Here is a 24,214-nt window from a genome sequence, read left to right on the forward strand (position 1 = left end):
ACCCATCCCAAGCGCCATCTAGTGTGTTATGTGCATTTGGTGATATTAACAGTAAAGAAACACCCTTTACTAAAACTTTTAACAACAAAAAGTGTTTTGTGGGATAGAGGATGTCACTATAGGACAAAATATGCTACAGTTTTGGGACTGATAGTTCTCCTTTCCTCTGTTTTTTTTAGTGATATATACATATATGTAAAACCTCAAACTCATATTTTACATTTTTAAACTCTAATTTGACTAAGCGTTTTGACTCGTTAATATCACATGATTTTGACTCACCAAGAGTTTATTCATTTTTATCAATTCAGTTCAAGAGACACTTCACTTTTATATATAGACATTTTATTAATGATTTTGTACATTGATACCTTTATATGTATGTATTTATATATAAACTTACTTTTTCACATACAATGTGTAGATAATTGTGCTGTCTACACATTGTATGAGCACATACTGTACAGTTCAATAAAGCTGATTCTGATTCTGATCAATTCTTTTTTTCTTTTTTTGGGGGGGGGGGGGGGGTATTTATATGAAAATAGTGATGGGAACAAATGTAAATCCAGGCACCTGTTAATTATTTCACCTCTGTGATAAAAGCTCCCATTGTAATACTTAAGAAAGCCGAGTTGGGGCGCAAAAACTCCATGAAGACGACAGGGAGCGTGCTTTTATTTTGAAAGTCATGCTGGGTGAGCGCGTGGGGCCGCTGAAGACCTTCACTCGGCAACCGCTGAGGTCAGCTGGAGGACCGGGGAACAAGCGGGAGAGGAGTCTGTGGAGGCAACGTGAAAATGTACCGGTGATATTATCTACACTTTCAGCTTGTCACATTCAGTTAGGACATAATCACCGAAATGGATGAGTTTGTTTGTCAGACTGTTTCAAGCCGGTTTAACAAATGTAGCTAACACCGCTAGCCGTTATTAGCCTTGTTAGATAAGTTAGCCGTTAGCTGCTCAGCCAGGCCAGTAACAGTTGAATGCTATAATTTTCTATCCATGTGTTTATATGATTAACCTGACACACCGTTTCAGAGCTCGGATGCTGCCTTTATTCCTGTCATTGGTGTTGCCCCTGAAAACATCTTTTGAAACTCTTGAGTGACATAACTAGCTAATCTAATGGAAGATGCTTTTGGTGTTGTGCCTCTGAATGGAAGCTGTAACTTTGGGTATGTCAGTGTCAGTTGGAAGACAGTGATGATCAGAGAAAAGGCAAGGTAGGTTCATTCATAGGTAATTCACAGCATGTCACAAAAGGCAAAGCATTGGAACAACATTTATGGCACACTGAAGAGGTAAATAATAGTCATATAAAGTACAATAACATGCAAGTTGACAATAATGTATGTAATACGTTTTCCCAAATGGGATAAAGAAAATAAACGTACAGGAGAAAAGTATCTCACATGTCTCAATAATAAAGGGAAAGGGAAGTGGTAAAAGGCAATAAGAAAGCAATGAGCATTTAAAGATTCTCATAAACTGTCTCATTACTTAATGAGCAATGCTTTAGACCAGGAATCAGCCTTTATCAGGGTTAGACAGCGTCAAACGGAATAATCGTCCATGTGATTGAGCAGCACGAGTCTCTTGTGCAAGCTTAATTGGATGTTGCATGTTGTCTTGTCAGGTGGATATACAGTAGCTTAGTAGATGGGGTCCTATAGGGCGTGACCATGTTTGGGAAAGCAGTACTATGCAGAAAAATAAACGTCCAGTTTTCTTATATACTCGGCAGCCACTTTATTTCAGGCATGTATATAATGGAGGTTAAGGTTTGAAGTATTCACATACCTTTGTTGGGTGTGCATTGAATGACTCATGCATTTCACAGTCTGTCAGTTCTTCAAGTAATAATTGGGAAATTGATAAAACATTTTATATTATTAGGACATATTTGAACAATATTTAAGTGGCTGATCAGCCCTACTTTACTCAGGTCAGGCAGGCATTGCTGCTTGCACATACTGTATGTTAGAGGCTTTATGTAATATCGTCATAATATCCCCTGTTGAGCCGCCAAGGCTAAATCCTTGCATGTCACTCACTCCTGTCATCCTCCTCAGTTCCAGCAGAATGGTGATGAGGATAAGAGAGGTGGCGAGTCATGGATAGATCGCCAAAATGACACACGAGACCCTCAGAAGCTCCCAGCTGTCTCTCAAGGCTGCTGCCCTGCGCATGGTCGACCTACCGCTGTCCGTGTGCGGCTCCCTGGCACAGGTGAGGGCGTGATTGAACGTGGTGGGAGTTGGTCAGCTTTGTTCGTACTGTTTATTAGATGTGGGTCATGAGGGGTGAGGTTCTTGAAGGTATGACTGCACTTTTTCTTGACCTATCATTGGCCTAAAGAAATAATTGGATCAACATATGGGGGGTTGTTCCTCCTAATAGCTATCTTACTAGGTAGTGCTAATATTTGAAGCTAATGTCTGTCTGTTCTTTGCGCAACGTCTTCAGAAGAGGTACAGAGATACCTGGGGGCCTGCTCAACACAACCTTCCAGTATTACCAGTTAAATCTGTGTCCATGTTTGTGTTTCTTTTCTTCTAGTTCTGCACTTAATTAAGGGCAGATGCAGAAGTGTGTCTGCATGTGGCGTTGTGAGTTGTCGGGTGTGTCTGTTTGAGCAGTTCAGCTAAAGGCTTTGTGATGGAGAAATACTGGCCAGCAGATGAGCTTGATACTGTTTCAGACAAAAGCTTGTGAAGGGTTAATGTGATAAAGGCTGTCCCTGTCTGAATACTGCCTGTGCTGTTACATGTGAGTACTGTATGTACTGTACGTGCGTAGGGATGTGTGCCTTAATGGATATTTTACCAAACCAGAAGCCAAAGTGTTTTTAATAAAAATCTACTAAAGTAAAAGCTCATTAAAATGTATGTTAGTGCTGAATGGGATGTTTCTGAAAGGGTATTTGAAAATATAAAACAAAGTGCACAAACATCTGAGGCCATTCTTTCCAAATGGCTCTGCAGTTCTCAGTTTTTCAACAAAATCTAGAGATAATGCGATTTCTACTTAACAAGTACACAAATGAAGTACAGTTTAGACGTATGCACTAAAAGAAGTACACCAAATCTCATCCACTGCTGTAACAGGACCTCATGTGATAAATTACTTCCGCTTTTGGCTGTGAATGTTTTTTCGTTTGTTTGTTTCTTGTTGTTTTTGTCTTTGCTGGTCTTGTCCTCTTGGACAGACTCCAATATTTTCTCTTAGGGGCCCTCATGTTACAGTGTTTACGAGCGGTGCATGAGGAGACTGTGTGGCCGGAGTCACGTAGCAGATCTGACATGACTGAGGATCCAGCAGGAGCGCGCCTGACATGTGGCGGTGGCAGGAAGAGAAACGGCATGCGAACGCTGCAGGAAGCACCATTTAATCATCCCGGCCCATTTAGTGGCTTTTCAAACAAGTCAATATTATGGCTGCTGTCATAGCTCCCAATTCAGTGTTTATGTAATGTTCAGTTGTAGGGAATGTGCAGCAGTGCTGTCTGTGTGGATAATCTCCCTCGTCGTTCGGTGTTTCTGTCTATAGATGGAGGGGCCATGCACGCTATCTGAAATGGATTCTCTCAAATCTAGATGACACGCTGGTAGCTGACTCTCGCCGCCGCTCGTTACATCATCAGTAGCCAGTATATTCTGAGTTATGTATCCTCAGATGAACTCCCGTCAGACTGCAGATATATTCTTTCTCCTTCTTTTTGGATGCTGTTCTGTTCTTTTTTTGCACCCTTTGTGCTGTTCGGTCATCATAGCACCATCGCTGTTTAATGGAGACTTAATGGACAGTCTCAGCTGCAGAATTACAAGAGTAAATCCAACCTTGGACCTTTGGATGTGTCCTTGACCTGTGATATTTGTAGCGTAGGCAGCATTAGACTGCAGTAGTCTTTTATAGCTACTTTGCCTCAGTCTACCTCTGTTATCAACTTTTTGTCTGTTGTACTATTTTAGCCAGCCAGTTCCTGACTTTCCCGAGACATCTCTCACAATCCTTAAAGACCTTTACCGGATTTTCAAACTTCCACAGAAATGAAACCCGTCTGCTGCTCAGGCTTCTTTTTAAGAACAGTTAAGCTGAAACTCTTCCTCCTCTACCTGTCCTCCAGGTGAGCGTCAGCACAGGGACCAAGAAGCTGGTGGCAGCCACTGCCTTCAGCGCCATCTCGCTCCTTTTCCTCGCACGCCGCTTCCAGAGGAGGAAGGGCAGAAAGAAGACTCACTCACCTCAGTGGGAGCAGGCTGGCTTTGAGTTTTTGTCCCCGGCCTCAGCAGAGAACGGTAAACCACTGTGGTACTTGTTCCTCTCAACCAGCAGCTTACTGGCCTGTGATCTCACTTTAGCACGTTGTCCCAGTTGGTGATGTAATCAGAGGGCCGTATGAGGCTGCTCCTGTATGACTTTGAACTGTAAACAGCAGGTCCGGATAAATGCTTTAACTCATCTGATCCCACTTAGGAAGATTTGAAATGCAGGATTAAATGGAGTCAAATGAGCAGTTCGCTAAAGCTAGCTAACAAAACTGATTTAATAGATTGATGTTTTTGGCTGTTTTCCTTTTCACAGCAGACAGGAGAATATATGTGCAAAGCCAGCTCTGTTTCTGCATATGTGAACTTCAGTTAATCCAACACTGGACAATGATTATCTGAGCTTGTTGATGCGAGAATGTGAAGCAGCATGACGTGTAACACAATGACCCAGGCAGTCGGAAATCAGTGTTCAGAAAAGACCGAAGTGCTGTGTGACCTGCTGCTGCAGTCCCTTTTTGAGACTCTTTACACGTTTGCAGTGTTTGACTGTTGCTTTCGCTCAAACTTTGTTCTTCCTGGCCTCTGTGTACAATTTACAATTTGTCATTTGGCAGATGCTTTTATCCAGAGCGACGTACATATGAGATTTTTCATACAACACAAGCAAGGTTCTAGACGAGAGAGAACAACAAGAATAAGTGCCCTAACGCAACTTTCTGGTCCAACTGGACAGAGGTGCTACAAGACAATGCTACGAAGTGATGCAAAAAGTGCATGGAGTTTGTTTTATTTATTTTTTTTATTAGAGAACAAGGTGTTCAGTAAAGAGCTTGGTCTTTAGTCTTTTTCTAAAGATCGGAAGGGACTATGCAGAACGAATGGAGTTTGGTAACTCGTTCCACCACCTGGGAGCCACAGAAGACAAGAGTCTAGAGACGTAGGGGTTTTTGGAGGTGGCAGCAGCAGGCGCCGTTCCTGGGCAGAGCGTAGTGAGGGAGCATAAACCTGAGTGAGGGAGTTCAAGTAGGTCGGAGCAGTTTTGGTGGCAATTTTGTAGGCAAGCATCAAGGACTTATACTTGATGCGGGCAGCAACTGGGAGCCAGTGGAGGGATATGAACAGCAGAGTGACATGCGCTCATTTGGGCTGATTAAATACCAGGCGAGCCGCCGCATTCTGTATCAGGTGCAAAGGTTTTAGCGAGCATGTTGGGAGCCCTGCCAGTAGGGAATTACAATAGTCCATAGTGATAGTACCAGTGCTTGTACTAGGAGTTGCTCAGACAGGCAGGGTTGTGTAATCCTGCTGCATGCTCATGCAGCGTGATCTTTGTATTCTGACTCTCCCCTCAAACTTTATCTCTTGCATCTTTTTTTACCCAGATAACACCAGTCAAAACATCACTCTCTCCCTCAACTCCAAGAATGGCTACTCGTCTGGTCTGGTTCTCACTACAGGAGACTACAGAAAACTGTCTGGGTCTCTGCTGAGCCTGGCCTCGGTAAGAGATTTTTAGGAGGTGCAAGGAGTTGAACATGCTTGGTGTGAGAACCCCCTTAGATTCAGTGCAAAATGCTGAATTATCCAGGTGGTCAAATAGCATTTACTCTTCAGTATTGTACATGTAATTCGCACTTGCAGCGGTCAGTCGCACTATGCCAGTGCACTGGCTCACAGGATGTGCTGAGTTGGGGTTTACCTGCGCTGTGTTCGCAGTGAGATGCTGCTTCCACTGCTTGAAACTGAACGGGTAACTGTTGTGTTCCTCTGCTGCGTCTTTGCAGGTAAAGAGCATGAACTCATCCAGCAGCAGCACCTGCGCAAATGACTCCACCTGTTGGGACCGAGGAGGGGAAGCTGATATCTGCAGCGTGGTCAACTTACCTGTCACCACACCTGAAAACCTGTACCTTATGGGTAAAGGAGCTTTCACACTCTGTCTCCTCCCTGTGTTCTAAAGAGAGAATGAATCACATCATACATGCAGTGAACTAGTAGAAGTATTCAGTCTAACACTGAGTTTTTGGTGCTGTGTTTCTAAATGAAGCTTCTGCATTGTGGATTGTTTCAGGTGGCTCAGCGTTCATGTGTTTGTTCGCAGGTATGGATTTATTTGAGGAGGCTCTGAGGCGGTGGGAGGAGGCGTTGACGTTCAGGAGCAGGCAGCGGGAGGACGATGCCAGCTGTGCATCCGTCAAAACTGGAGCTGGAGACGCCATCGCAGAGCAGAGCATGGAGGTGAACACAGAAAGACAGATTAAGCACACCAACACTTAACAGTGCAAATGCAGCGTAATGCAGAGGGAGTTAGCCAGAAGGTGCCTTTCAGATCCTGGATCTTTTCTTAAAATATGCCTCCTGACAAACTGTGAGTGTTTTGTGCAGAGTTTAACCTGTAAATAAATAAATAAATAAAATAATTGGCAGCAGCTGCCTGAGCCGAGCGCCTAAGAGCTGCTGCATGGATTCAAGCCCTGCCAGCATTTTCTCTGCTCCTGTCTGTGAACTCACTCCTTTTACACCAGAGGAAGGTGTAGAGGAAACTGCCCACAAACGCTGCACTGCAGGTCACACATATGAATAAGCAGCACACTGACAACCCACCGGTGTCACGGAGTTTGGATTGTATAACAGCTAAGTCATTGGCTCTCCAGCCCGGTTTGAAGGGTTTTTTGGATTAGTGCGGGTCAGATGGTTACGCTCGGACACCCAAACATACGCCCAGTCGGCTGCTCAGTCTTCAGTGAAGGACATCCCCCGGTCAGGTGTGAAAGCTTGTTAACAATCCAGTCGTGGTGTGTTCTCACGAAACCACCGAAAGAGATGTTTGCAGTCAAAGAAGGTTTGAAAAAAATCCAGATTCTGCCTCTCCCTCAGCTGTTGGTCATTTTCACTTGAATGAGTTTATTAGGCTGTTAAGCTTTAGTGCCTGACTTGGTGAGTCACAGTTGCATAGTTCAACTCGAATGTTTCTGTCTTCAGGACGTCATCAGTGCAGAGTTCATCCACAGGCTGAAGTCTCTGCTGCAGAGAGCTTACAGCCTCCAGGAGGAGTTTGAGGGCGTGCTGTGCATGTCAGAGCCCTCATCCCACAGCACCAGCCAGGGTGAGTCACCGGTTATACAACCCTGAGTCCACAAGAGTGTATAAAACAGAAAGTAAAACACAGTCTGATGACTTGCTAATGCCTTTTGTAAAATGCTCATGTGATTCATCACAGATAAAATGGCAGACGTTTTGGCCCGAGAGGAGCTGGATGACGCCTGTCTGAGGGACAGCATCAGCATCGCCTCCACTGACTCGTTTGTGTCTGCTGCTGAGGTGAGAGAAGCATGCACCCCCCCCAAAAAAAAAAAAAAAAATCCTCGGATGGTCTCCCAAAATGAGGAACAAATGAGCAGTTTTTATCAAGCAACCAGAGGTCTTCATATACTTCATATCACAGGAGACATCAAACAGCTCAGAGAAGCAGGACCCAGCGAATGTTTGACACCTTCGTTTAAAAAAATGACTGACACAACTCCGAAATAGCTGGCAGTTGACTTTCCTTCCAGCTATTCGATGAATTGACCGGCCGTCACGAGTAAGATGCTCTGTAATCCTTCAGGTGGCAGTAGAGGAGAAACGAGTAAACGTCTGAATCTCAGACTGTCTGAAGCTTCACATGTACAACAGCTCACAGCAGGAGTTTGATTCAAATAGCTCTGACCTGCCTGGAAGTCCTGGTGTTTATCAGTACTCAGCTTAGCCTTATCCTTTACTCATTAAGTCGGTGGGGGGGCTCGAGCTGTGTGTCCGGTGCTACTGGTGCACTTGATCCACACACTGGTTGTTTACTGGAGCTACAGGTTAGATTCCTGTAAATGAAAGCAGGGTGTTTGATCTCAGCTCAAGCTGCCGTGCGTCTCGAGGACGAGTTTAACGTGTGCGGCATGCATAATTACAAGTAATAGCTGTTAAGCCTACACCTTCAGTTCAGTCAATTCTTCTAATGTTCGTTAAAGCTTTTAAATGAGGGCAATTTTCCCCGGCGGTACGGTGGAGCAGCAGGTGTGCGCGTGCCTCACAGCAAGAAGGTCGCCAGTTTGACCCCGGGTCGGGCCTTTCTGTGTGAAGTTTGTATGTTCTTCCCGTGCATGCGTGGGTTCTCTCCGGGCACTCCGGCTTCCTCCCGCAGACCAAAAACATGCTCATTAGGTTAATTGGTGACTCTAAAGGTTCAGGGTGTACCCCGCCTCTCGCCCGTTGAAGCTGGGATAGGCTCCAGCCCCCCTGCAACCCCCCAACCTGTTCGACGTGTGCAGAGCAGTCGCTGTCAGAGAGCTCGCAGCAGTCAAACTGGGTCACTCATGCTTAGTGAGACACTATAAATAGACCTTCAACATTCTTCAGTGTACCACATACAGCTCGCTGTTACTCTGCAGCTCCTCACTGGAGCCTCCACACACACCAAACAGCATGGAGAGCTGGTCTTCACTGCTCTTCCATGCAGATCCAAACGGCACAATTCATAACTAGTAGCGGTAAAAGCACGGCACATGATGAAAAAGCTTTGTTTTTGCACGAATGTTCAAGAATCTCAGGAGGTGGATTATCGCTGGAACAACTTAAAATTAACTCTACTAGCCTTTTCATCCCTCTTGGCGAGACGCCGCATTTTACTTCTGTGGAAATCTCCTAAACCCCCCCATCAATGTCTTTATGGCTTAAAGATGTTATGTCTTTTCTTGAACTGGAGAAGATGAATTTTACAGTGAGAGGCAGTCCTAACAGGTTTATTCAGAAATGGAACCCTTTCATAAACTACTTTAAATCCTTACCAACCCTGTCCTTGGACTAACCCCCCATATCTCTTTCATTCATTTAGATATTTATTTTTATGAATTTATTTCTCCTGTTTTTTCTTGCTTTCTTCAGATCAGATTTTTATTATTACTTATTTTCTTTCTCTTCTTTTTCTCCAGTTTAGTTTGCGTTTAATTTGATGGCTTATCTACAATTAGATTATCAACACATTGCAGTCTTGTCTGTAAAAATATTCAGTAATATTTTGGTGATTTATTGTCAGAATTCCGAATGCAGACACTGTTCATTGTTCTGTATAAAGAAAAGAAAAAACCGATTAACTTCATTTTGTACTGCTGTTAGGACACACAGAGCAGGACTTTTCTTTCTACTGGAGAGACACTGATCATCATTTATAATAATAAATAGCCGATGGTAACCTCTGCTGTCTGTCTGTCTGTCTGTTTGTCTGTCTGTCTGTCTGTCTGTTTGTCTGTCTGTGTGTCTGTCTGTCTGTCTGTGTCTGTCTGTCTGTCTGTCTGTCTGTCTGTCTGTCTGTCTGTCTGTCTGTCTGTGTGTCTGTCTGTCTGTCTGTCTGTCTGTCTGTCTGTCTGTCTGTCTGTCTGTCAGCTGTCAGAGCACAGGGAGCTGAGGAGCGTCTTCGCTCTGGGTCATCACCCTTTCTACGAGGAGGCGCTGCAGATGGCCGAGGACGGCAAGATCTCCTGCAGAGTGCTGCGGTACTTACACTAATTAGCGTGACACACACGAAAGACAGAGAACCTACTCCAGCCTTTTTGTTTTCTGCCAACATTTTAATCGACGACATCTTTCGTTCTCAGGACAGAGATGCTGGAGTGTCTTGGGGACCTGGATTTCCTGGCCAAGCTGCACTGTGTGCGACAGGCATGTCAGGTACAGGATAAGCTTATGCTTAGAAATATAGATGGAGACTAATGTAATAACTGGATTGAATAGAGCAGGGATTTGAATTTGAAGGGTCAATATTTTTGCCCCTGTTTGAATGAAATGTTTTTTCTCTCCAGCTCATTTTGCGTGAGAGAACGACGAGGACGTTTCTGGCCGACACGGGAAAGAAAGTACTGTCTTCCATCATTGTGAAAGGACAGAAGGTAAAACTGAAGCTGCCGCTAGTGAATGATAAGATGACACGCGTGCAGTGAGTGTTTGCCTTCCTAACGGTTATCTTTCGGTTGTCAGAACCCGAACAGATTCGAGGAAGTGTTTGAGGAGATGATTTCCTTCCTGGAGCACACAGAGCACTGGGAAAACACAGAGGTGGAGCTGGCAACACGAGGGGTAAGAGTGGAGCTCACCAGAGTGTGAAACTGCTCCACCACATGCTTTTCCTCCTCTGACGTCTTACTCTCGTCCCCACCAGGTGAAGCACCTGAACTTCTACGATATCGTGCTGGACTACATCCTGATGGACTCCTTCGAGGACCTGGAGAATCCACCCATCTCCATCCAGAACGTGATCAACAACCGCTGGCTCAACAGCTCCTTCAAGGAGACTGTGAGTAAAGTTTCCTCAATGCGTCGCTGCAGCTGAAGCCAAAGTGTAGATGTTGGTTTGAGAATGGCAAATAGAAAAAGACGAATTAAAGGGTTAAATGAAGAATTTGGAGGCACAGACTGTTTCCTGTGATGTGATTTCTGTGTTTAGGTTGAATTTTCACACGTGATTAATCTGCATGTGTTTGACAGGCGGTGGCATCAAGCTGCTGGTCAGTGATGAAGCAGAAGAGACAGCACATGAAGGTACGAGTCCAGCCCTCAAAATGTCTCTGATGAAGTGCGGCAGGCCTGCGATCAAACCAAACACCTGCTCCGTGTAGTCGTCACTTCAGTAACCTCCGCTCTGTGTCTCAGGTGCCCGACGGCTTCATCGCCCATTTCTACGCTGTGTGCGAGCAGATCAGCCCCGTTCTCGCCTGGGGTTTCCTGGGGCCCCAGAGCTCCCTGCACGACTTCTGCTGCTTCTTCAAGGTCAGTCTCAGCACCAGAAATAACACTGACACCAAACTGCCAGAAACCTCTTCACCTCTGTTCTCGTTTCTGCCTTCTCTAGCAAGCTTCTGTCCAAAGTAATAATTATCTTTTAAACATAAAAAAGTCTGGTCTGTATGTGAAGGAGCTGCCTGAGCTGCCTCAGTGGAGTGTTCCTGTCCTGAAACTGACCAACCACAAACCTTGTCCCTCCTTCAGGATCAGGTGCTGCATTTCCTGAAGGACATTTTTGACCTGGACAAAGTGCGTTACTCCTCTGTGGAGAGTCTGGCGGAGGACATGCTCCACCTGCTGCACCGGCGCTCTGAACTGCTGCTGGCCTACCTGGGAGCCGACTCCCTGCGGCACGGCAGCGGCTGCAACCCCCCGCAGGTTCAGCTGGTGGCCGGCGCCCTGCTGGAGGCGCCGGTGCAGTGAGGGCAGAGCTGATCTCCAAACAGACCCGGCATCATCCAACACTACACACTGGAAGCTTCAGCGTTTATTCGAGGGTGAGTTCACGCAAACTGTCGGACCAAAGGACTCTCAGTAGGTCTGAAGTGACCCGATCTTCATCCCATCTGGTGCACAAACTGTTTAAACCAGGGTTGTCACTCCTTTCTTAGACAGTTCAAGACGATTCAAGGGCAAATAATTTCAAAATTAAGGGCCAGTAATTCACATGGATGTTCACATGTACCAGTCCAACCCAGCAGTGCTCTACAAAGACCTGAGTGGTTCACCTCAATTAGATGGCACCAAACACAAAACAAATCCATCAATCAATGCTGAATATTGTGAACTTATCACTCAGAAAGACTGTCGTTTTATCAAGCCCTGTATATTTAATGAATTTCTGTGCCCTTTGGACATTTTCATGATGTTAAAGGAGCGAAATAACCACAAATCTCATCAGAGGGCCCAGATTCAGGTGCCTCGCCTTCACAGACACTCTGTTGATATTTAATACTTTTCACCTACTTGATAAATTCTGAATACGTTTTAGGATTATTTAGCCAAACGCCGCCTTCGCGCTCACTCGTCCATCTTTATCAAACCGTTAGACTTTCCTAAACTGCAACTCTGTAAACTGAAACGAACAACTTAAGGAAAATCTGGCTACAAAAGAAACACTTTACGGACTGGGTCGATGGTCTAAGACAGACCCGGTCCTCCTGGTTTAGATGAGTCCTCCTCCAGACCCAGTTTGATTTTTGGGGCATTCATTGGACAGTCTGACAGCTCGGAGGCAGACAGGAAGCGTGGGGAGGGGCGGGGACGTGACGTGAAACAAAGGTCCGTGGCTGGAATCCGTGTTGCGGTTATCAGTGACTGTCAGGCCGCCGAGGTGCTCCACCAGCATTAACCCAGCACTTAAAGACAGACTTTAACAAGAAGCACTGGCCTCCCCCATCACGCCACCTGCTCTCGTCGCCGTGTGTCAGAGGATCCATGTGAACTACACCAGCCGTCTGCCTTCACATTAACCATTACCTCCAACCCCCCCCCTTCACTGTGCCACGCCAGCACACCTTCCTTTGAAAAGATCATAGCAATAATATGTCATTACAGCTTGCTGTGAGACTGCTGTGAATCCTCTCGCAGTAGACGTTCTGCCGTGTAAATTGAGGCGTATTTATTGCTGTTCAGAGCAGTTTGTGTGAAGAGAAGAAGCTATTTCACAGTATTTATTTTGCTAAGCGGCGAAATGATGCAGGATTTATTTTTTAGAAGTAGTTTTACCTGTAAGCACCAGTGGATTTGTGATCGGCTTCAAACATGCAGTAGAATGAATACAATGTTGTATATTAGACTTTATCAGATAGATTTATTCAATGTATTTCCACATCCTGTTGAACATCAGCAATGCAAAACCATTAATGTACTCTGTGTTTTTGTGACGAGCACATGTTGCCCAAAGAAATGTCTGATCAAAGGGACGGAGAAATGTAAAAGGAGTCATTTTGTGATTTAAAAGGGAAAGCTGTTTTCGGCTTTTGGACTCCCACACCTTGATGCATTCTTCTAAATGGAGTCCAGCACATGCAGCCCTCAAAGCTGATACAGATTCTCCATCTCGCTGCATGATCCCACAGCCGTTCAACTCGTGCCACTCAGTTTTTCACGATGGGCGAACACACAAGAAGCCTTACCGTCAGCGCACACGTTCGAGCCTTGTGTTTGCAGCTGGATGTCGGCCTGAGAAGTCTTAGTTTTTCATTATCTGCGAGGTTTGAAAAACACGGCAGCGCTGCGCCGTCACTGCCATGTGGACGAAGCCGCTGAAGAGGAGGTCATCTCAAAATGCGCTGTCTGTGAGGACGGATGGCGTCAGCTGCCCTTTTTGCAGGATGTTCCTCATAAAGGAGTTTCATTTTGAAGTCCACCTTAAAAGCAACGCCCACATGTCCTTATGTAGCTGGACAGTTTCAGTGATGGGGGACAAACTCCAGTCCTCTGTGTAAATCCGTGGGCTGCAGCAGCTTCTGCTGGGCCTTTTCTCTGATTTGATGACAGACTGTGGACTGAATGATTTTTTTTTTTGGGGGGGGGGGGGGGGGTGTTAAATTTCTGAAAAATAATTTTTTTTTGCATTTTTGCAGTGATGGAAGCTCTTCACTTGATTTGTGTAACTCATGTTTTTAGCAGATGAGGCGAAGGACTTGGTCCCCCATCACTTCCATTAGACTTAGTCTTTTTGGGCCAGTATGAACAGAAGAAATGATGAATCGAAATGTTTCATTGGACATGTGGCCATGGAAGTTTTAAGACTGACTTTTATTTTATTTTGGCAACACAGGGAAGAAAATGTGACATTTGTGATTTCACCTCATTTCTCTGTATAAAGAAAAAAATAAAGAATGATGAGAATTTGTTTTTCTTTAATTCTTTAAAGATCAAATTCAGCTGGCTCTCATGGTTGGTGGATTAATTAGGGGGGGTCTAATGAGGCTATTGTATTGAAAACCCCACACTTGCTCCAACTACCTCCTTCCTCTAGCTCCTGCTGACAGGATATTGTACATACCTACCAAAATAAGATAACAATGATCATATCCTCGATCTGTTCTGGCCTCTGAATCATACTTTGAGTGGGCAGGCTGAGGGTCTTCTGTGTATTTTGAAGTTTTCTCTACAACCCGATAATAAAACTCCAGTAATTAGTCCAGTTTGTTACAACTTTATTAATGAACATGGCAACATTTCAAAAGTCAGTACAGTTGATTCAGAAAACAAAGTCCAATAGATTTGATAATACACACAGCACATGAAACCTTTTACCTCTAAGGCATGCTCCTTGTTTTGTCTTCTACACCCCCACGAACTCTGTGTCGAAACACCGAGCATCTCACATGTACAGAGCCAACAGTGTCAAACAAACTCCACCCTTTAACTGCACAGAAAAGTGATCTTACACTGAAAACCCCAAATTTACTGCCAATAGAAGTGCATATGTCATTGAGAGTACGTTAGTTCCTGTCCTCATCCAACTTTCTAAAGCACATTCCTACTGACTACAGGTTACTGATGAAGGCATTGAAGCGATAAACAACCATCAGACAACGCTAAATACACTATGGCATCATGGGTTAAAAAACAGGCAGTCCCAGCTGAAAAACACTTTGCAATCACAGAAATTGAATTTCATTGCGTTGCTGTTTTACCTTATTACTGGAGCTCTTGAACGGTCTACGTTCAGCAGTGGGATTGACTCAAAGGATTCCTCCTTTTGGGGACAAACTACGACAGGGCCTGATTTCTATGACCTAAGCTTGCAGCATCCTCCAACACTGTGAGCGAGAAGTGAAGGCAGCAGCATTTCAATAGGAGATTTGCACTGCACTTCAGGGCAGATTCACACCACGACAGAAATTTGCAAGAGAAAAATAATCATGTATTTCACCGTTTGTTTGTTTTTTTTAACCTAACAGTTGAGCACATTGCTAACGTCTGTCAACAGGTTTGCATGGCATGCAGATTAAAGTACCATCGCTGTACGGTCACTCAAAGACTTACCGGGGTGCAAAGATAAGACTAGCATCAAATATGAAATCACATACGACAATGACAGCATTTCCTCAGTGAGCCTATGCAACGACTGGTTCTGAATAGTCAGACTTCATGGAACAGATCACACAGCTCATAATCATGCAGTTCATTCAAGACAGATCATCTTAAAGGCCTGTTCATACTTTTCTTTTACGATTGGGCATGAATGCATTGAGGCAAGTTAAAGACACAGGTAAGCATTTCTTTGCATGGATATTGGTCATGTCACTAGACAAAAACACTGGTTTCCTTAGGTTTCGCTTACCTGTGTTATTGCAGCAGAACCTAAGGTGCAAGGTCTGGGACGACACTGCAAAGATCAGATATATTGCACTGTTTGCCATCAGTGAACAATGCAGTCAAAGATTTTTTTTTTGTATATATCTTAAAATTAACAGCCTTTCACAAGAGTGCTCATTCAGAAAAATGTCAATACTGAGCTAGTCAGAAGCACTTCCACTACTAGCATTCCACATGCTCATATAGGACATTAAAGTAACAGCAGAAACCTAAGCATGCTACACTGGAGTTAAGCAGTATGACTTCTTTTTCTAAGCAATGTGTTGCAATAAATGGCATTGAAAAACATGACAGTCTCAACTAGACAATGGCACTTAGCAGGTCAGGAATTCAAAACGCAAAAAACCACATGGACAAACAGTTCCTGCCGACAGTGTAACAGAGTGCTGACAGTCAAAGCCTCAGTTCAGAAATCCAACTGGCACTGAAATGCTACCGGCACCATCTACAGAGAGTCAAGGTGTGAATGGTGTTCAGTCACACGACGAAATGAGTCTCAAACATGTGGCTACAGGACTATTCCTCTCCTCAGAACATTTCATACTTACCCAGAGACATGGGGAAAATGGCAATATTTGACAAAAATACTACATCTTTTGCAGTTCATAAAGCATCAAAAAAGGCGGGTATCTCTCAAAATCAGTCACAGGTTTGTACTTACAGTATAGGAGGGCTCAACTGATGGATGAGGACTGCTTAGCCACCCCCGACCCTACAACATCTACGTTCTTATCTTGGATAAACACTAACAGAATGGGCACAGCAAAAAGGATTTTTGCAATGTTTTTATATTAAAAAAACATTTAAAAAAAAGCAAATTTACACATTTGAGGCAGTTCGCAATTTCAAATGGGCAAGACAAACGTTTCAATGCATTTTTGGATACAGTGGCAATTTTACCTGACTGTCCTGGAAGAAGAACAGCACAAAAAAATAGATATACGCAACACTAAAAATATGCAACATTTCTTGCAACCACGTTTTCTGGGGAACATGTTAAGAAAAATGCTTGCTTACCGCCTTTCTAAACTTGCCTGTGGAGGAGGAAGTGTCTATCAAGGGAAAACAGTGCATACTACCTCAACAATGTCAGCACAGTTTCACACAAAAGAGCGCTACAGCAACGCAGTTAATGCATGAGTTACGGCACAGAAGATATCTGTCAACTTTCTGAGGACAAACATCCGTCTACGGCTAAAGTCAGGAAACAGAAGTGTAAAAAAAAGTCTATCAACAAGGACGTTTGCTGGTCTGAACCGCTCAGGATCGCTGCACGCACATAATGTATTTAAGAGCCTTATAGACAGTTGGAGAGAGACAGGACAGCACAACTTTTGAGTCAACTTTTTTGGGACAATTAAACCCACACATGGCCTCGCATTTCAACCCCCCCCCTTTTGCGTAAAACAAAAACATACAGAAATCCATCTCAACCCTTTTGGTTTAAAACCACCCCAACTTACCAACACAGGAGGTTTCAGTTTGTTTTATTGCAAAAACACAACAGGCAATAGCATTTTAAAACTGAGATGATTTACATGGTAATGTCTACAGTTTAATAAACATGACTTCTAACCACATTTAATGTAGATACAGGGCTGGAATGACCATATGTATAATTACCTCACTAAAAATAAAGCATTTACAAGAAAAAGGAAAAAAAAAAGAAAAAAAAGAAAGAGGACGTGTTCGCCGGGTAATCTGCCATCTATGTGAAACACTTTGAAACCAAGGAAATTTAAGATCTTCATCAAGGCGTCTGCATCCAAACATTTAACAAAGGATTTTGTTTCGACAATGTAGCATTTACTTTATGTCCACTTCACATTACTGGCCCTGTGCAAAAGAAATACATAGAAGATACATTGCATGTTAACAGCAGAAACAGTGGACTCAGCTTCCCAAAATTAAAGTTTAAAACCTGTGTGGAGGGAAGTGTTTTGGTTAAGTTTGTGAAGCTGCTGCGCTCACTGGAACCCTGTAAACCCTGAGGACTGAAGGCGGTTAGAGCACAGAACAATTGAGTATTCAGTGGATGTGGAGGGCAGATTCTAATCGGGGGTGTACCTGAGGGGCTTGTGGTGCTGCACCCATCGTCTGGGGGTTGGCTGTGCCGTAGTAAGCAGCCTGCTGGCGGTAGTACTCCGCCCAGGCGGCGCTGTAGTCTGGCTGGCCTCCTGGCTGGGAGGCTGCGGCCGCCGCTGTGGCCTGAGGGGCCGCTTGACCTGGAGGGTCGAACAGAGAACCCATCAGTATGACCCGTCGCTTCAGGTTACTACATCCATATTTAAATGCTTTAAAGTTGCATAGTGTGATCAATTAACCAAGAAGTTAAAAGCTTTTTCTCTTTTCACTGTAAGTAAGATCTTTACGTGTACGCATCCCAACATATTAAGCAATAACAGCGTTTCAAGAGCCGTTTCTAAAGTTTGTGAGAAGGGGAACGAACCCAGCACCGCTGTCTCTGGGCGTCGGGTCAGAAACCTTCTGCCTTTGTGTCGGGCAGCTGGGGGAGCAGCTGCTCTACCAAAGAGGACTGCTAGAGGAGCGCAGCTGCCCTTCAACACTAAAAACATCCACCTCAGAGCTACACGGGAACCACTACAGCACTGCGCATCATCCATTTTATGGACGGTGTTCTTTATCAGAAAGGGAACTAAAAAGGACCTCAGCAGGCAGTAAGATGTACACATACAGTCTGATTTCAGGAGTACCAACCTTGTTTCTTGTAATACTCCTCCCAGGCTTTCGTGTAGTCCTGAGGTTGCTGACTCTGTTGACCTGCAAAGACAAGGGAAAGAAGTGTCAATGCATCCGAGCGTCAGATGAAATCAGAAACAGATTCACAGCATTGACCCTACATCATTTAACTCTACACACATTCAGTCGTGGCACGTGGAAAACTCTGCCATCAGTGTTGATAAAACCCTAAGATAGTCTGGAAAATAAGCTACTCTAAGCTCATAAAAGGTGGTTCTGTGTCGACAGCTCAGTCCTGCAGACAGTCAAGTGTTGCAGTCTAAACAGCACAGGCGTCAAATGTCAAAGCAAGTGGATGCACAGTGAAAAAGCTCCACAGCAGGCCAGCAGTACTGACAAATACCCAGACCTGAAAAAGAAGCCCAATGAAGCCCTGTGGCTGTTTAGACTGGCTTGTGTTAATAGGTGTACACTGAAGCTACGATCATATACCCATTTTCTTGTAATATTCCTCCCAGGCCTTGGAGTAATCTGCCTGTCCACTCTGACCTGCAGCCTGTGGGTCACCTGTTAAAAAAAACGGTACTTGTAATTAGTGAATCATTCTCAGCAGTTTGTCCTCCACCTGCCTGGGTCGAGCTGTAAGCCTAGGAATGGTGGAGGAAAACTATCCTGTCCCTGGGGTTACACAAAAAAAAAAGGTGCTGTGTAAAAGCAAAGTCATTTAAAAGGTGAAACCAAACCAACTTCTCTCCTGTCAGTGACACCAGGACGTCATGAGCACAGACGCTACTCAAGTAAAGCGAGTAAACTACGCTGCTCTACGCTCGTCTAATTCCTGAAGCGCAGACACTTCGCTATCTGAGAAACGCTTCAGTTACCTTGGCCGTTGGTTTGAGTCGTGCCTGGAGCTCCGCTTGTCGGGGTCATGGGAGCCTGCGGCTGCTGGCTGTACTGGGCATAGTAGGCCGCCCACGCCGCTGCGTTGGCGTCAGCTGCTGCTTTATCTGGACACAACAAATACATTTTTTAACCAAACAAAAACCAACATAATAGCTATAAATATCCAGTTGCAGCTATCCATTATATAACGTGATGTGGGTCTGAGAGCATTGATGGAAAGGTCTGCTCGAACAGGAGGGATAATCATGAAAAGCTTTTTAATGTCTGGCAAATGTCAGCAGGTACTCACTTGGGTCAGGCTGTCCCTGTTGCCAGTGTGGGTAGCCATTGCCCCACCCCTGAGGCTGGTAAGGCGCAGGAGGACCGCTGAAGAAAGAAAACAAAAAGCCATCAGCCCCCCAGTCTTCTCCAGTATTCACATCATCACAAAGAACTTGAAAGATGTGCCACTCACTGTGGTCCTGGGGGTCCCTGGTTGTATGGGCCAGGGTTGTACGGGCCCATGGGAGCACCAGGGGGTCCGGGTGGTCCAGGAGGACCGTGTGGGCCTGGACCTCCGTGTGGACCAGGGGGGCCATGTGGGCCACCCATTGGAGTGACTGGTCCCTGAGAAGAAATACGTCCCGGTCAGTAAACGAGCTCAGATGAGACAATTATCTCCAAAATAATAAATCTCTGCGTATGCGCCTCACCCCGATTTTCTCCTCCACCAGCTGCCTGGCGTAGTCGATCTGCTGAGGGGAGCCGCGGACTGTGAACATCTTGATGTTGGGATCAGCGTTGGGGGGGGGATTCCTCTGCAGCTCGATCCTGGCTCCGGACTGCTGGCTGATGCCCTTGATTGTCTCACCACCTGAAGAGTTCATCCACAAACATTAGCCACAAACACACTGACATCCCATTAATTCGTCAGGCTTTCTCCATTAGAGCCCTCGAGGGGGTGTGCGGAGGACTTGCCTTTTCCAATGATGAGGCCGGTCTTCATGGTTGGGACAGTGAAGGTAAACTCCTGCAGGCCACCAGGGGGGCCCATGTTCCAGTTCCCCTGCCCACGACCACGGCCCCTGCCACCCCCGTGTCCCGGAGGCCCGCCGGCCTGGACGCTCCTCAACAGGTCAGATATGATTTCTGCCGCGTGCTGAGCCTGGTCGGGGGGGCCCATGATCTGTGCTATCCTGTCTGGTGTGCTGCCATCGTCTGGGGGGAGACAAGAGAATGTGAAGACTTTCTGGTGCTGCGATTAAACTGAACCAGTGTATCATAATCTTTTAATTGACATGACTCTAAAATCTATGGCCTCTCTCTCTACAAAGTCTCGAATGTGTTCAGGTCTCAGATAAGTTTAGGGTTGGGGTTATACATCAGCTTTTCAGCGTGGTGCATGAGTTTTCATCACGGACCGTCCACATTTCTAACCACTTCGCTGGCTGTGGTTGCTTCTCAGTTCTTTTCAGAAATCTTAATCACTCACCTGGTTTGAACTGAATCCTGACGCCGGTGTCGTTCTGTATTTTCTTGATCATCTCTCCATTTCTGCCAATTACGATGCCTACTGCAAACCGAGGGACGGGAACCTGATTTAAAGCAAACAAAACCAAATTAAGGAGGAGGTTCAAACCCTTGTCTCCAAGCTGAAAAAAGAAACAATGTCTTAGTAACACTCACATCCAAGCTGTCGCCTCCTCCAAGCCGTGAGCCATACTCGCCCCGCTGCTCCCTGAAGCCTTGATCTCTGATCAGCTCCATCACCATCTCTTTGGCTTGCTGAAGAGAAAAGAAAAGTACATCTAATTACAGCACTCCACTGGTCTCCATGGAGACAAATAATGAGGCATGTTAAAGGACGTTCTGGATTCACTCGACAAAGGGATGAAAGCGGAGACCGCTCACATACAATCGAACATAAAAAGGACACCTCGCTCTGTCAAAGCTTGTTTAATGTTCTAAGCATAACGTCACAGAGCGACGACCCACCTGAACTTTAAATGGTTCTCCTGAAATGCGGAGTGGCTTGTCTGCTCCTGTGTTTTGGGGTCCGTCTTGGATCATGACCATCTTCACTCCAGCTCTTTCCTGCAGGATCACAGAAGAAGCAAACACACACCATCAAAGGGTGTCTGTACCCAATGCGTGCCCTGCTTCAAACACAGTCCCTGTAGTCACTAGACCCCCTGCTCCTTAAACACAGACTGGACCCTCACCTGAAGGCTTTTGATGGTCTCTCCTCCCTTCCCAATGACGAGTCCGGCTTTAGAGGCAGGGACCATAATCTCCTGGACAGTCATGCCGGGGCCGTCGTTGTGGTTGAACGCTGGAGCCGGACGCCCCTTCTCAACAATCTCTGTTAGTAGCCTCTTTGCAGTCCTGATGAAAGAAAAATGGTCATCGTACAGTCTGTTGGGTCATTTGCATGCTTCTCAAAGTAGCAAGGCCACTGCAGGGGGACATTACATGGAATTTAATGGATTTACTTACTGAATGGAATCTGGTGGTCCTGTTAATGTCACTGATCTGTCTGGCATCCCTCCACTGTCTACAACAAACAAGGAGCAGTTAATGCAAACCATGCCGCGATAAACAAAACCACCCTTTTGTGGTATTAGTGACATTCACAACAGCAGCGGGCAGCTCTCACCAGGTGCAATCTGTATTTTGCATCCAGATTCCTGTTGCAGCCGTGATATCTGTTCACCTCCTCGTCCAATTACTGGAAGAAGGAAAAAAGTGTGTTATCTCCAAATGTTCAATACAACAACACTGAGACGATGCTTTTGCTGTCGGAAATGAAACTTACTGAATCCAACCATCCCATCTGGAACCTTGAATTCCTCTGATATTGACCTGAGAACAACAGAACAAATGAAGGTGAGCTTTGCAATCAAAGGCCAAATGTGGAATACAAAAATGTTTTTATTTAAGTTGAGCATTTACCTTGGGGGGCCACCCATGCCTCCCATTGCTGAAAACGCTGGAAAAAAAAAGACATTACAACTCATTAGAAGGGAAAAACAATTCAACAGGTAACAGTCACCCATGCACCAAATTTCCAATTCATGCCAAATTCAAAACTCTATCATGGGGCCACTTACCATCATTTGTAGCCACTTTCTTGGTCTCTGGTTGGTCTGTGACAACATGACATAATAACCAGCGTAAGTATCACTCAAAGCTACCATCACATAGTTCTTCAATCTGAAAACTGGCTTATCAACATCGCCTGAAATTTAAATGGTTAACGCAAAAGGTGTTGAAGTCATCCAACCACAGGAGCCCACGCACATAAAGAGCTGCAGTATGCTCTCTATCGCTCTGAATGCAGCCAAATTCAACAGTCCTGCAAGAAAGCCAATCTCCCTCGAGGTTGTTAAGTTTGTGTTTTTGTGTCCAAACCGCTGGAGGAGCTGATTGGCCTTCAGGGGCCTTCTGGAGGCTGTAGTTTGTGGTGCTGTGTGACTGCATTTCTAATATATTGTCCACTCAAATCAGTTGGGACAGATGAAATACCACACACAGATCTCAGTCAACACCTCTCTAACACTTTAAATAAAAGCTGAACATCATAACCTTCAGAGCCTTTATTGCAGGATTGTTGTATTAGACTTCATTACTTCTACCTCGCTGGAAACCCTGTGGATGATGATGCAATCTGAGATTAAATTGCAAGATACTTCCTGTTTTACAAGTTAACAACGACTCAACCTGGCCAGATTATATAATGTCTCTCAAAATCCTTTCCACCCACCCATAGGTTTTATCAAATCTTGTGATCACATATTTAATAATTCCACACATATCAGTACATTTTACATGCAATAACTAACAAACAGTCTGCACAGCCTTAAATCTAACACATTAATAACATGAAAATTAGCTGCTCACGTGGTTAGTAACGTGGTCACGTACACAATATTAAGACTTGCAGGAGAAAATGTTTATTGTAATGACAACATTACTGTAGATTTAATTTAGCTACGATCATTAATAGGCAAATACTATTTAGTAGCTGCTACAACACACAGGCAAGCATTAACTAACAAGACTTGCATTGAATCGATTTGAGTCACTGACCGATATTCAGGTTAGGCATGGGAAAATACCCACCAGCGTCCTCCAGGGGCCTTTTCTGGCCTCCGTAACCAAATTCGTTCGTGGGGGGTGCCGCAACGCCATCACCGCCGATTTTTGCTGCAATCTGAAACAACAAAAAAGAAAGAAAACAACAATTTATATGGTTTCTTTACCTTTCGCGTTTGCTGCGTTTATGCAAGCACGCTGGCTGCGGCCTACGCTTCTGTCCGGAAGTCTGAACCAACAAAGGAAAGCGAAAACTTCCACTTTGGATGCGTGGTTTTGACATTAATCCACACAACGCTTGGGTTTAATAATAAATAATATCATCGTCTAACTTAATCAGTAAACCCAGCGAAGATCGCTTCTGTTTTCACATCTATTTTTGCTTTTGCAGTTTGATGTAGCGTGAACGTTAGCAAGTCATTATTCGTTAGCTTAGCGTAGCGTAGCCTCCCGTGATGCGGTGCGTAACGGCAAAACGCAGCGAAACTCGATTTTCGGTACTGACTTCGAAATTATTCTTAATCTAAATGAGACAGTTGTTTCTTTACCTGTCGTGCTCGCTGTAGAGCGTCTTTAAAAGCATCGTTCATACCGCCACCGGCGTTAGAGGACGGGGGAGCCACGCTGCTGTAGTCAGCCATATCTGCTGCTCTTCTCCTCCTCGGCGCAACAAGATGGCGGGTTACATCCACAGGATGTGGACGGGGACCTCGCGGTCAAATGACATCTCGCGATAACCATCACATACTTTTGTTTAATCTGATTCTTCATTCGCTGCCCGCCAGCGCGCTAATCTGGATGTAATATAGAAAGTTTGTTACTTTTGCTTATATTACGATTAAATCTTCGTTTGTTTGTTTGTTTTTTTAACTTTTGCTCTAAAATATTTTCTCGCATATTTTCTCTAGCCTTGATGGGATTAATGTAAGAACATCACATTTTTAATCCACGATATTAGCTCCCTCCTAAATAAAAATCCTGCATTTGTACTTTTTCAAAATGTAGATAAAAGTTAAATTAATCATGCAGGAAGAATTAATCCTGTCAATTATTATTGGATTAGAATTTAAAAAGTTATGTCTTTCATTGCAGTTTTTACGCTTTACTATCTATAGT

General features: G+C 44.8%; 2 protein-coding genes across 8 annotated transcripts; one reads left to right on the top strand and one right to left on the bottom strand.

Annotated features, from left to right (window-relative positions):
• The first annotated feature begins 714 nt into the window (after positions 1–714).
• miga1 (mitoguardin 1) lies at positions 715–13,946 on the top strand. The gene is made up of 16 exons (XM_070975020.1): positions 715–802; positions 2,078–2,234; positions 4,132–4,303; positions 5,659–5,777; positions 6,061–6,193; positions 6,378–6,514; positions 7,259–7,382; positions 7,497–7,597; positions 9,692–9,801; positions 9,904–9,976; positions 10,108–10,194; positions 10,283–10,381; positions 10,464–10,598; positions 10,790–10,843; positions 10,955–11,071; positions 11,291–13,946. Exons 2-16 carry the CDS (start codon positions 2,136–2,138, stop codon positions 11,507–11,509), a joined length of 1,779 nt encoding a protein of 592 aa, XP_070831121.1. The 5' UTR covers positions 715–802; positions 2,078–2,135; the 3' UTR covers positions 11,510–13,946.
• Positions 13,947–14,236: 290 nt separating this feature from the next.
• On the bottom strand, positions 14,237–23,779 carry fubp1 (far upstream element (FUSE) binding protein 1). Of its 7 annotated transcripts, none has more exons than XM_070975016.1 (20): positions 23,647–23,779; positions 23,126–23,216; positions 22,114–22,149; positions 21,956–21,992; positions 21,819–21,865; positions 21,660–21,731; positions 21,500–21,557; positions 21,226–21,388; positions 20,999–21,097; positions 20,690–20,788; positions 20,496–20,598; positions 19,982–20,221; positions 19,717–19,877; positions 19,479–19,630; positions 19,314–19,390; positions 19,003–19,128; positions 18,614–18,688; positions 18,140–18,202; positions 17,489–17,646; positions 14,237–17,257 (listed from the first exon to the last, which is right to left on the bottom strand). In XM_070975016.1, exons 1-20 carry the CDS (start codon positions 23,737–23,739, stop codon positions 17,249–17,251), a joined length of 1,959 nt encoding a protein of 652 aa, XP_070831117.1. In that variant the 5' UTR covers positions 23,740–23,779; the 3' UTR covers positions 14,237–17,248. The 7 variants fall into 7 exon arrangements, with proteins under 7 accessions (XP_070831117.1, XP_070831114.1, XP_070831120.1 ...); XM_070975013.1 differs by having other exon boundaries at positions 23,093–23,216; XM_070975019.1 differs by lacking the exon at positions 18,614–18,688.
• Between the last annotated feature and the right edge of the window lie 435 nt (positions 23,780–24,214).

This window comes from Chaetodon trifascialis, chromosome 11 (genome assembly GCF_039877785.1).
Source record: "Chaetodon trifascialis isolate fChaTrf1 chromosome 11, fChaTrf1.hap1, whole genome shotgun sequence".
Taxonomy (NCBI): Eukaryota; Metazoa; Chordata; class Actinopteri; order Chaetodontiformes; family Chaetodontidae; genus Chaetodon; species Chaetodon trifascialis.

Bases quoted from the DNA above. Each gene is read 5' to 3' on its own strand.
- fubp1 (XM_070975012.1), bottom strand. From the start codon at position 23,739: ATGGCTGACTACAGCAGCGTGGCTCCCCCGTCCTCTAACGCCGGTGGC. The intron at 20,789-20,998 runs GTGGGTCGTCGC...TTTTCTCTTCAG, and splicing joins GAGAACCATTTAAAGTTCAG to CAAGCCAAAGAGATGGTGAT. The intron at 18,203-18,613 runs GTATATGATCGT...TTGTCTTTGCAG, and splicing joins GGAATATTACAAGAAAATGG to GTCAACAGAGTCAGCAACCT.
- miga1 (XM_070975020.1), top strand. From the start codon at position 2,136: ATGACACACGAGACCCTCAGAAGCTCCCAGCTGTCTCTCAAGGCTGCT. The intron at 9,802-9,903 runs GTACTTACACTA...TTTCGTTCTCAG, and splicing joins ATCTCCTGCAGAGTGCTGCG to GACAGAGATGCTGGAGTGTC. The intron at 10,195-10,282 runs GTAAAACTGAAG...TTCGGTTGTCAG, and splicing joins TCATTGTGAAAGGACAGAAG to AACCCGAACAGATTCGAGGA.